The 12843-nt window shown below is 34.2% G+C and overlaps 2 protein-coding genes across 2 annotated transcripts; both read right to left on the reverse strand.

Annotated features, from left to right (window-relative positions):
* Positions 1-2170: 2170 nt before the first annotated feature.
* On the reverse strand, positions 2171-6094 carry LOC131009240 (mannan endo-1,4-beta-mannosidase 2-like). Its single transcript, XM_057936509.1, has 5 exons — positions 5036-6094; positions 4111-4308; positions 3407-3529; positions 3010-3221; positions 2171-2825 (listed from the first exon to the last, which is right to left on the reverse strand). The coding sequence occupies exons 1-5, from the start codon at positions 5405-5407 to the stop codon at positions 2420-2422; spliced, it is 1311 nt and encodes a 436-aa protein (XP_057792492.1). The 5' UTR covers positions 5408-6094; the 3' UTR covers positions 2171-2419.
* A 5522-nt stretch (positions 6095-11616) lies between these two features.
* Positions 11617-12297, reverse strand: LOC131009976 (uncharacterized). The gene has a single exon (XM_057937371.1). It carries the CDS (start codon positions 12295-12297, stop codon positions 11617-11619), a length of 681 nt encoding a protein of 226 aa, XP_057793354.1.
* Between the last annotated feature and the right edge of the window lie 546 nt (positions 12298-12843).

Raw genomic sequence — 12843 nt, forward strand, 5'->3', positions numbered from 1 at the left:
ATCCAGTTTCCTGATAGAAGCAAAATTTAAATTTGACCAAATTATTTAAACTCACTATTCCCTTCTCGTGGAGTTCTATTCTATTTTATTTTAATCTCACGAAATGTTAGCAAAAAATGTTATTGAAAGTATAATTTTACAAAAGTAAGAATTATTTGTGGTATATGCATAATCATTATGGAAATTCGACAAATAATACATGTGTGGATGTCAAAATTAATACTTCTATATCGAATTTGTAGAAAATGTCTTCATAAAATTACTTGTGATAAATCATTTATATTTTTTAAAAAAACCAATTATTATATTTTTTTCTTCACAAATTCTCTCGTGCAGCGGTCCGACTGTGGGTATTTTATTAGAATATGTGAGTGGTCCGTTTTACGGACGGTCGTATGAAAGACCTACTATTTTTTCTTTGCGAGAAGATTAATTGTAGCATGACTTTACTTACATGTACGTTTGTAATTCAAATATGTTTCAATAATTTTTACTTACTCACAAATGGGATGATGAGATTGTGTTAATTTATCCTTCTTTCTTCTTTTTCGTTATTTCAATTTTTTTTTTAAATTTATCTTGAGGTTTTGTGGTTGAGCAGCTTTGATAGCAGCAATGTTCATAGAGATATTTTGATCAAACAATGGAAACAATAAAAAGAAATAATATTTCAAGCTTTTTAAATAAATTGTTAGCTGACCTAAAATAAACCTACTAGAACAATTTTATTTCTTGATGTTCTAAAATATAAGAAAATTGTCTTACAATATTTAACTTGTTAGTCGTTGTAACACAAAGTTTCGTGACTGATATACAATTCACGATTCAAATGCTTATTAATCGTGACTTAAAGCTAAACATCAATGTAAACCAAAAATTGTTGTTATTATTATTTTTATTAATCTTTATAGCTATTTTTTAAATCTTTATAATAACAAAATGTATATTTTTGATATATACTTAAAAAAAAAACTCTATATATATTTAGGCTATGAGCGTTAGTTAAAAGTAGCTGTCGCCTGATGCGTGAAGCCTGCGCTTTTTCCGCAATTTCAGCATTTTCATTAGAACAATCATCCAATATCTACAACTATATCAAACACTCTTTCTATATAAAATTAAACTATAATCATATTCAAAGGCCCATGCTTCATTACATAATTATTTCAGTTAGAATTCATTATATAATACCACTTCGTCCACGATATCGTTTTCATTTTGTAGACGACACACATTTTAAGAAAACAGTGGATAGTACTCCCTCCGTCCCAGGTCATTAGGCCCATTTCTTTTCAGCACGGAGATTAAGAAACTCACTTTTTATTAGTTAAATGGTGTGTGGTCCACCAAAAATTCACCTTTTAAGAGTACTCTCTTATGAAAAGACTAAATAGTATTCCTTATTGTTACTTAATAAAGCCCTAAACATTTCCATATTAAGACTGGGTCTATTGGAGTGTGACAATCTAAAATGAAAAACAAGCCTATTGGAGTGGGACGGAGGGAGTAATTGATAATAATAGGTATTAATGTGAGTGGAGTTTGGGTCCCACTATTATTGTGAGTGGAGTTTGTGAACCCAATTACTATAAATAAAAGTAAAAATAATACTTCATCCGTCCGCCAAAAGTATTCCACTTTGGCTGGGCACGGAGTTTAATAAAATTGGAGATGATGTTGATGTAGTGGAGAAAGGGTCTCACCACTTTATGAGATGTGTGGTTGAGATTGAATTTGGAGTGAGTTTTTTTGTAAATAAAGAGTGTTTGTAAGGATAAAATATAAAGGTGGATGGTGGGACCATGACTTAAAAAGGAAAGTGGAATACTTTTTGCGGACGCCAAATATAGTAATTGTGGAATACTTTTGGCGGACGGATGAACGAATCAAAATAACAAAAATGAAAATGATATCATGGACAAATGGAGTAATATTATTTTACCTTTTACTAAATAATTATTAAGAATCGAGATTAGAAGTGAGACACGGTGGAATACGACCCATATACCATGATCTTGTTCGAGATGGCAGAAAAGTAAAATATTTTCATATTATATAATTATATAATAGCGAAATTAATAGTGAGACACGGTGATACACAATCCATATACCATCTCTTTCGATCGAGTAAAAAGATAGACGAAATCCAAACCAACAAGCAAAAAAAATATTTCACCAAAAAACAAGTAAAAACATATCATTGATCTTTCACCAAAAACAAATTCTTATAATAGAGCAAACAAAAATCATCAGCCCTTATGTTTTTCATTAATGAAATTATACACCTATATATGTGTGACAATCTTCTTCTTCTTCTTCTTTTTTTCAAGTTTTTCTTCAACCCTAAAAGCAATTGAAAAACAAACAAAGAGAAGCAAAAAACAGATAAAAAAGGAATTGAAACTCAACTCTCTAAGTTTCATCTTAGTGTGCACAGTTTTCTCAAGTAATATAATTGTGTCGAGAGTGCACCTTGGACCCTCGCGAGCTTGCACGACTGCTCGGTGAAGAGCCGGTACGTCGACTGCCTCTTCCACGGGATGATCCCGAAGTCGTCGTTGGACTCCTCCATCCCTTCCACCAGGAACTGCCACACGAGGGACCCCGCCCCCGACTTGTTCCTCACGGCGGACTTGTACATGATGTCGAGGATGACCTTGTAGAACCTCTCGCGCTGGGCCGGGGTGAAGTCCGCGTTCTCCGTGGATAGCCCGAACTCCGTGAACATCACCGGCTTCTTCAGCTCCTTGTCGCCGTCCTCAATGTGGGAGATCATCCATCTCGACACGAATTTCAGCTTGTACTCGAAATCGGGGTTGTGCGTCCTGCCCAAAAGTCATCGACCGAATCGGATATTCAGCAAACAAGATATTAGGGCTCCAAATGAGATATACAAAAAACCTAACCTTGCACTTAACCTATATGCGGTCTGTAGTTTTTACGTTAAATGAGGTTTTTATTTTATCCTAATAGAGTTTGATGAAACATATATAGATAGGCAGCTCTCACCAGTGATCAGGGTAGATATGAACCGATGCAAAATCGACAGTCGAGATCTTCGAATTGCGGATGAAATCAGTTCCGACATCAGATGCCCAGATCTCGGGATTGACAGTCAATCGTTTAGGGCTTTTGGGGCCGTAAAATCCTTCGAGACCCACGGTAAGCAGATGGTTCCTGTCAATTTCTTTTATGAAAGTCGACATTTCTTCTATCCAATCCTGCAGTTATACGAGATACAGTTTTTCATTTCAAGAGTTGGACGAGACATAGAAGATCGATATTCATGCCATACTCCATGATCATAAGTTCATTTCATACGGGACCAAGAAACCGAACGGTTTTTCGAGTAAAAGAAAGCTCAAACATATGTTCTTTAGAGTAAGACAAGAAATTTGCATAATACCTGAAGTGTATCACCGGATTTATCGGTTATGCAGCGGGGTTCATTGATTAACTCCCATCCAAAGATAGTCGGGTCGTCCCTATACTCGATTCCGGTCAATGTGTTCCTCCTTGTTAGAACAGTCTGCCAAAAAAAGAGAAATTCGAAGGTATTACTAACTCGTAACGAAGAATCTCCATATTATTTCTCAAGAATTCTGCTGCTGGATGCAAACACGAAAACCACAATTGCAAAAGGCAAAGTGTATTGAGGAACGATAACCTAATTAAGCACCTAATCTCGAAAGAAAAAAGGTCTCCAAAGTGGTCTTTGGGTTTTTCGATTTGCTTTTCCAATAGATAAAAGGGAGGCTACTATCGTGTAATTCATGGCACCCGCACCCTCTGCAACAGGCCCTACTAAATAAGAAGCCTCGGAAAAAACCTAGGAGAATAGTATCACATGTTTTGAAGTACAACCGTTGTATTCGAAATGTGCAAAATGACAACGAAGGCAAATGTACGTGATCAAAACGAAAGCAAATAAGATGTAATTGCACCACACTGCAATTTCAGCAACAACGAATTGTTATCGTGCTCAATGCATACGTTACTAAATACATTTACTACCATTTCTTAGAAATTGTTAGTGTTCATATCCTAGAAGAAGATAAGACAAGACGTCCCAATCACAAAATCGGAGATGAAATAAAACAGCAAGTATACCTTAACATAATGCTTGAAGTAGCGCCGGATAGATGGGTCATAAAAGAAGGAATCGTTAGAAGAGCTCAAACCGACACCTTCTTCCCACGCCCACTTGACATACTGCGTCTTTCCACCATAAGCTTGCAAGTTATTCACCAAGCACAACATTAGCCTTATTCCGTATCTTCTTGATTCTGCAATAACATAATCTAAGGCCTGCGACATTATACGCAACCATCAGATCACACTAACAAGAAAAGGATAGTAGCAATAATTGACAAAATTTTCGCTAGGTAGCACAAGCGGGCCATCGACACAAATCTAGGAAGAAAATGGGCTAAACGAAACAACATACTAACTATATACAGTGGGCCATTACCATAGATTTGGATGAAGATCAATGAACAAATGTAACTGGCAACTAATTCGAAATCATGATCGACCCATTCAGATTTACTTCTCTAATTTTCTTCAACTTTAACTAACCGAATTATTGAACTTTTCAATCACAAAATGGCAGAAACTCAACAGAAAATAGCAAGATGAACTTAAACCAAGAGATTCATACTCTATCCAAATTGATACAATCATTATACGAGTATGAACTTAAACCAAGAGACTCACACTCTACTAACTCAATGCTCATCCAAATTGATAAAATCATTATACGAGTATGAATTTAAATCAAGAGACTCACACTCTACTAGCTAAATGCTCATCCAAATCGATACAATCATTATACGAGTATGAATTAAAACCAGATATCAAGGCTCATCCAATTCGACACAATCATTATATTATACGAGCATAAACTATTCGCAATCAAGATAAAGACCTAGAACCAATGCATCACACAATCTTCAATTAGCAAGAAAGCAACCACAGCAACTCAAACACTAGATCAACAATCTCTCAAGCAACACAAGCAAGGCTTGAGGCTTACCCTGAACACCCTCTCATCGAATCGACCGGGGGTGATTTGGAGGGCATTGTATTCACCATCATTGAAGGCCCAAGTCCTGCACACAGTGAGACCCATCTTTGCACCAGTCTGCAGCATCTGCCTAACCTTCCCTCTCCTAAACTCATCAGCAGCATGATCCATCATCCAGTAAGAATTCCACCCATTGAAATAGAAAGGCCTGCCATCAACTATGAACTGGGTCCCATTCCTCTCCACAAAGCTCAGTTTTGCATCCCCATGAATGTTGATCCACAAATCCCCAAAAGACAAGTATATGAAAGCCACACATGATGCAAAGCCAACAATGGGGTAAAGCACCCCATTCCCACCAAACATCTTGCTCTTAACCATCAATTATAAACACTCCCCAAAACAAGAAAGAAGCTTAAAAATCGAATCTTTGAGCAGTAAATCAAGAATTGGGGTTCCTATTCCAGCCGCAAATACATAAAATCGCTAGAAAATGAGAATTTATTGATGTTTTGGATCTATTCTCACTGAATCTTTGCCTTCTAGATGAAGACAAGAGGGTTTGGATGACAGCCCAGATCCCCTTCTGCCAAAGGGTATTTCAAGAATCAGTTGAGAGAGAGACAACCCAAGTTCAAAGAAACATCAATGAGCCTTCAAATTTCAGTTACGCCAAAACAGAAACTGCATTATAAGACTTACTGCAGAAAAGCAGAGCACTGTGTGTGTGTGTGTGTGTGTTTTATCTGTATTCTTCAATGATGCAAGTCTTTAGCAGTTGATGGTGGATATGAGAGAGAGAGAGAGTGAGAGTGAGAAATTAGGGGAAAAAAAACAACCTTTATATATACAATACAAAACTGGCAAGAAATTTAGAAAAAAAATGTTTAATGAAGATGAAGGTGGAATGTTGGTATCAAATGCATTTGCCAGATTAGATCTGGGATCATAATTTCAGACTTTTCTTGAGATTTGATAATGATTATTATTATTATACACTCATCCTTCCAAAAATAAAAATAAATAATTTAATGGGCCATTTCTCAATTAGGCTTGTTACCTTTTGTCACACTTGTTTATTTTTTCCTTCTATTTTTATCCTTCCTTTGCTCTTTTTCTTATTCCATTATTTCTCACTTTTTTCTTTTCCTTTGCAAATATTTTCAAAAATACTAACTCTGTTATTAGATTATCTTCACTTGATACAATCAATCCAAAAATAAACTAAACAAATCCACACATAGTAAGAAATGTACCTATAAATTTGATAGGATCCATATTCTCTTCCACACTATTATTTTATAATTTATTAACTGTAACAATTATTATTTTAACTTCCTCTTATTCAGTGATCAATTTGAAATATACTAAACTTGTGGGATTCACCTAAGACAAGATGCCTCTGTTCATGATGACCTTTTTGAGACTTTGTGCATACATTTTGGTGCAGAGTCAAATTTGGACATCATAAAAAAATTGGGTGTCTTCTGCCCATGTGCAGTGTAGGTAAATTAGGATTAGGTAGTTAATTTAATCATTTTCATCATCCAACTATTTTAATGTTCTTCTTTTTGGAACTTTGCTTTGTTTTTAACCAATTTCAAGTTGATGAAAATATCCATCATAACATGTTTGGTGATATATTGAGTGAGACTGACTGTGTGTTCTTCAAGAACACTCGATTTTTATTGGGAAATGTGTTGATGAGGGTCAAATTAATTTCAACATCGAATTGTGAAAAAAAAAATGTGAAATCGACCTAAGAATTGAACGAGCTTGTAGAGAAAGAAAGGAGAAAAATTTAAATCATTTGATAGCTTCAAAATGTCCTCTTTTTATAGCCTATCAACTAAGCCTAATACCAAGGGCTCATTAACGGAGGTCTATTGGTCAAGTCTCGTTAAAAAAAATTTGGTAAAAATTTAGTGGGAAAAGCACCAAAAAAGGAAAAAAAAAAATACTTGGTCTAAACAATCAGTATCGTACAACGTTGAGCTTCCAGATTTACTCCACCTCAAAATGATATACACTTCGTGATTTATTTTACCATGGCACGTTGTATATAAATATTACTATTTTTTTAACAATAATGTAGATATAGATTTTAAGTAATTGTGGGATTATGAATTATGTTTACTACAATAGAATGTAGAATAGGTCAGAGAATATATTTGTTGGTGAGAAAAAGATTCATGCATCTTCTATTATGCAAGCAAAGAGTGGATAGTATATATTAATCAAATAATAAATATATTTGTCTTGTGATCTACAAGACTAGCCAACAATATATCCATGAACTGGCATTTGTTGGTTAATGGATAATTATTGAGATTACGATTGCTCTAATCTTTTGAATTATTCAAAAGTGTGATTTTAAAATGGTGGTTTAAATAGATATGAAGGCTTCTGCAAAAAATAAATATTGAGAAAAGTAGCTCATACACATACTAATTTACATTAATTAATCAACAAATTACTTTCTTTATATAAATAAAAAGAATCCAATAAAAAGAACCCGTCAAAATTCGTATAATGATATTTAGTCAAACATGTAGGTAACCTATTTTGATATTTAATAATATAGAACATTTTATATTTTTTACTCAACCACTTTCATGTTACAATCACTATAATTTGATTTGAGAAGTGTTTGCAAGATTTAAAACTTAATGTCTTTTTTTTTTTAATTACAAGAGGTATTTATTATCTAATCAAATAAGCAATTTATATGCAGGCGAGACCTTTACATCATACAAATGTGAGAAAATAACCGCATGCAAATAGAACCACTATACACACAAATATGTCAAAATTACTCACACAAAAAATAGAAAAATTACACCGCATGCAGGCGGAATTGAACCAAGACCTTTAACAAAAGAAAGTCTTTGAATACCACAACTATGACACTTGAGCTAGGCCTCATCGGCAAACTTCTGGTCTGTTAAAGTGCCTAATTTACCAATTAGATTTTCCAACATAGGTAGTTTATATCTCATGGTAAGATGTCGATATTATTTTTTTTAATTGGGTATAAAGCATGCAGTAACTTCAATAATTAAAATTATTTAAAAAGGATCGATCAATAATTACGATAGTATTAGGTGAACTAGTGATAGAAAAGAACAAAAGTACATGATAATTTGGTCAACCTCATATAGTAGCATTTTAATATATAGTCTCATCCTTCCCTTTTCGGTAATGTAAAATAATTGTTCATTAATCGTTATGATGATATGATCAAAGACATATTTATCCTTTACTCAAAATAATTATGCGGTTAAAGGTATATCTCAAATCGATTTTTCACTTAATAGGTCAAACATTCGAATCACCTAAAAACTTTAACATGTGAATGTATATCTCAAATCGATTTTTCACTTCATGCTTGAGTGTCACTTTATGAATCAAGTGTGGTCCCTGGTAAGTTTTTGGTTGAAATGTATTCTTACCTCCTCCTTTAATCACTTTTTATCGAAAGGCCAAAGAAAATAGGAAAAAAGTGCACTAAATTCGATTTGGCAATGCACTCTGTGGAGGATTTGGAAGGCCCGAAATGATTTCATCTTTAATGGAATTGATCCATGTATCACAAAAATTGTGGAAGTTGTGAAGATTAGTACTTGGAAGTGGCTTCGTGCCCAATTCCCTTGGTCTTTTTGTTGTTCTATATCTGATTGGAGTCGTCGGCCAAAAGATTGTCTTAAGTGTAAATTTTAAATTTGATATTCTCATGGTATAAGGGTTGAGTATCCCTTGTACTCATCTGTATTTATAGTATGTTTTTTACTTTAAAAAATGCGAGCGTGTATATCTAAAAAAAGTCAATATTAATATATTTATGTATCAACCAGGGGGCTTAGCCCACTGGCCACCGGGTCCTCACTTAAGTGAAGTGACCCGGGTTCGATCCCTCTTGGGAGCGAATTGGAGATTGGAGATATAAGGTGGATTTGGTGAATGGAGAGATAAGGTGGTTCTTGGAGTGGATGGGGAACTAATTACTAACATCTAACATGACTTTGCCCGATCAAAATATATATATATATATATATATATATATATATATATATATGTATCTTTATGCATAAAACATGTTCACATATTTATAGGTACATAATATTTAGATATACTTATATTCAAATAATTAATAGTATTTGGAAATGGGGGATTAATTGTACAATACCAATCCTAAATATGATAATAATCAAGACTCATATGCATAGATATATTATGTGATTTGATGTATAGTATATTATTGGAACCATTAGGGGCAATAATTTCTTAAAATTATTGGTGAAGGCGGTTTCTACTTAATACAATAATACTTACTTAAAGTGTCATATTATTAATTACACCAATCAAAACTAATAAACTAGTTCGTTCCAAAAAAAAAACCTAATTAACTAACTAGGTTTATTTTATTTAGATATTTCAAAGTACTATAAATATAAATAACAACAATGTGTACAAGTAATAATTCGTTTATATAGTTATAAAGGAGGTCATTATAGTTTGTTTATAAGATGTAATCATCAATAAATGCAAAAGCCTCATCATTAAGGCATTAATTAACTGCAGTTGGAGAGGAGGGAATAATGACAATGAATTATTCATTTTTAAAAATTTTATGTCTCATCACAAGCGTGTGCACGTGCGGCGCACACGAGTGATTCTTATCTTAAATGTGTGTATATATATGTATCCATTTTAAATAGTTCCATTAAAAATCAATGTCGGCAGCATTATGTACAAATAGGGATAAACAAAATATAAAGACTATACTAGTATACATGTTGCAATTAAGATAATTTGTGGAAATTTGTATTCCCTCTGTCTCACAAATCTTGACACGAATCTTGACACGTTTGGATTCGACACGGGAATTAAGGAATTGTAGATTAGTGTTTTAAGTGTGTGGTTAATAAAATATAAAAATGATAAAGTAGGAGAGAGAATGTAATAAAAGTGATAAAGTAGGAGAGAAAATGTAATAATTATTACCCAAAATAAAAACGTATCAAGATTCGTGGGACGGATGGAGTACTTAGAAAACAAGAAAATTTGTAGTGATTTTTAGGGTGGAAAATTTTCTTCTCAATTATCATAAGATGTGTGTTGAAAAAAATACTCACTTTATAAAAATACTTGGAACCTATCCATTTTATTAGCAAGGCCTCATTGGTTATTAGCTGCAATTATTGATTGTATGAAAATTGAATTATTTCGTGAGACAATTAACTTTGAGGAATGCGCTCATAGAAATATTTTAGCGAGCAACATTAGTTTATATTTTTGTTAGTATTTCGATAATTTGTGGATTTAATTATTATTATCGAAATTCAAGATACTTTTAATAATTCAATAGTTAAAACGTAACATAAATATGTAGTTGAAATTAGAGATTCGAAGCCAATGAATTTGAGATGGTGACCGGCAAGCAAATGTACTTTCATTGGTTGGTCCATCAATTCACTTTCCAACTCTACTAGAGTGAATTTTGTAGCGTAACTGAAAGCGAATAACTTTCCTCGTTTCATTCTAATAGATTCGTTTTTTTTTTTTGATATTCTCCTAAAATATTTTTTTTTTTAAATAATGAAGTTCTTTTCACACCACTTTTCTTCTAAAAATGAAGTTTCTTAATCTTCGTACTAAAAAATGTGAATCTATTATAATGTGAGGGAAGGAATGTGATTCTAAAATTTTATCGCAGTAAAAGTAAATAAAATAAAATAAAACAACATATGTAATTATGACATAAGTGGTATTTGGTAATATATAATATAAGTGAAACATTTTAAATTAAAAAAAAACAAGAGTTCTTTATTAAGAGGAAATAATAATAAAATATGTAATGATGGCATAAGTGTTGGTACATATAAGTGAAATATATTTTCTTTTAGGGGAAGTCCAAAACTTTTAAAGACCAACAAGCTACTCTTGGGCCCAGATCCATGTTTTGGAGCCTTTGGGCCCATTAGGTCTCTTCTATGAGATTTAATAAATACTAAGATAATCATTTCAAACGTTGTTTAACATTGAATTATTGAATTGTTTCGAAATTATATAAAATTAAATTAATTAAAATTATTTAATATTAAATTTTATGCATGCATAATTTAACTAGATTTCTTTTTTCTTAACTAGAAGGCAAGGGACCCGTCCCACTTCAATCCAACAAATCTTTTATGCATGCATAATTTAATTAAATTTCTTTTTTTGGGGGAATAAAATTTAACTAGATTTCTTTTTTCTTAAGGTAAGAATTTGATTACATTCTTTTTTGGTATATAATTTAATTAACTTTTGTTGAGGTAAGAATTTAATTAGATTTCTTGATTTTTTCTTAAAGAATTAGATTGCTTGATAAATACTATACTTAAAAAACGAAAAAAAAATACCAAATTGCGCCAAAATACAGCTATTTTTGTTTTGGTATTTCTTAATCCACGAAACAAACAGCAGATTAGATTGAAGTCACTAATTGCAGATCTAAACACATCAAAATAAGAAAAAGAAAATAAAAATAAAAATCTAATTATACTTTCACTGAGACAAATCGTCGAACACATTCGCCTGAAACTCAATCAACGCATCTTCGACAACCGCGGCGAGCTTCTAATTCCGGAGGCGGCAGCCACCACCGCAGCCCCAATCTTCCTCCCTCCCTTCACCAATTTCTTCTTTTCCCCCTTTCTCTCCACTTCATCACTACTCAAACTCGTCTTACCGCTCTTACTCCTCGTCCTCGCAGCCGCCGCAGCGCCTCCACTTTCTCCGCCGGCGTTGCTCGCCATCCCACTTTCCCTTGCCACCCTCTCAAAATCATCCCCCAGTTTCCTCACCGGGCCTCTCTTCGCCGCCACCACCTCCTCTTCCTCGTCCTCGTCCAGCAATCCGACCACCCGGCGCCGCTTAATCGCCACCGGAGCGCGCGGCGGGGAGGGAGTTTTATCGATCTCGTCCTCCTGGCGGCGAGAGGCGGCCGGTTTTGTGACGGATTTATTCGGAATTGGGGATCTCTTGAAGATCTGCTCCCGCTGCACGCGGAGCCTCTCGACGTTGCCCTCGATGCGGCCCTGGAGGCGGTGGCGCTTGACGTTGAGGCCGCCCATGGACCAGTGCGCCTCCTCCGCCCACGCCATGAGCGGATCCGTGACGGAGGGCGGCGGATCCACCCTCTCTTCGTTGAATTTGACGTCGGTGTAGAAGCGCGGCCGCGGCAGGCTGCTGCCGTAGAACTTTCCCGGACCTAATGCCACAACCATATCGCCGGCGCTCTCTCTCTTCCTCTTCCTCTGTCTCTCTCTCTCTCTCTCTCTGTTGAAGCGTGTAGATCTGGTTGAATGTGTGTGAGAGTGTGTGATGGAAGAGGCGTGAGTTTTGTAGGCGGCGGTGGTTAGGGATATGGCGGGAAAGTTGGCGCCATTGCATTCAACTCACCGCGCCAAACCCAAATTATACCTTTGATGCTATTTGCAAATTTTTGTAACTAATTCTTTAACTTATTAATTTTTATTTTTTACTTATTATTTTTTTCCTTTTCATTATATCTATTTTTAATGTTGTGAATTTTTTTAAATTTCTTATTTTTCAATATTCAGTTGGTTTATTCACTTTTATTATATATATATATATAATATTTGAGATTATATCGATTTTATATTAATATAAAAATATTTTTCGTGCATTGAACAGAATGCAAACGTCAATAATACTGTTTATTAAAAAACTAGTTATGTTATAGAAATTATATTCTTGGCAAGAATGGTGGTATGAAATGCTGCCATACATATCCAAGTCATAGAAGATAA

Source organism: Salvia miltiorrhiza, chromosome 2 (assembly GCF_028751815.1).
Source record: "Salvia miltiorrhiza cultivar Shanhuang (shh) chromosome 2, IMPLAD_Smil_shh, whole genome shotgun sequence".
NCBI classification, from domain to species: domain Eukaryota; kingdom Viridiplantae; phylum Streptophyta; class Magnoliopsida; order Lamiales; family Lamiaceae; genus Salvia; species Salvia miltiorrhiza.

Excerpts from the sequence above, each read along its gene's own strand:
- LOC131009240 (XM_057936509.1), bottom strand. The coding sequence starts at position 5,407 with ATGGTTAAGAGCAAGATGTTTGGTGGGAATGGGGTGCTTTACCCCATT. Across the intron at positions 3,530-4,110 it reads ACTTCAAGCATTATGTTAAG|ACTGTTCTAACAAGGAGGAA; the intron begins GTATACTTGCTG and ends TTTTTTTGGCAG. Across the intron at positions 3,222-3,406 it reads AATCCGGTGATACACTTCAG|GATTGGATAGAAGAAATGTC; the intron begins GTATTATGCAAA and ends GTATAACTGCAG.
- LOC131009976 (XM_057937371.1), bottom strand. The coding sequence starts at position 12,297 with ATGGTTGTGGCATTAGGTCCGGGAAAGTTCTACGGCAGCAGCCTGCCG.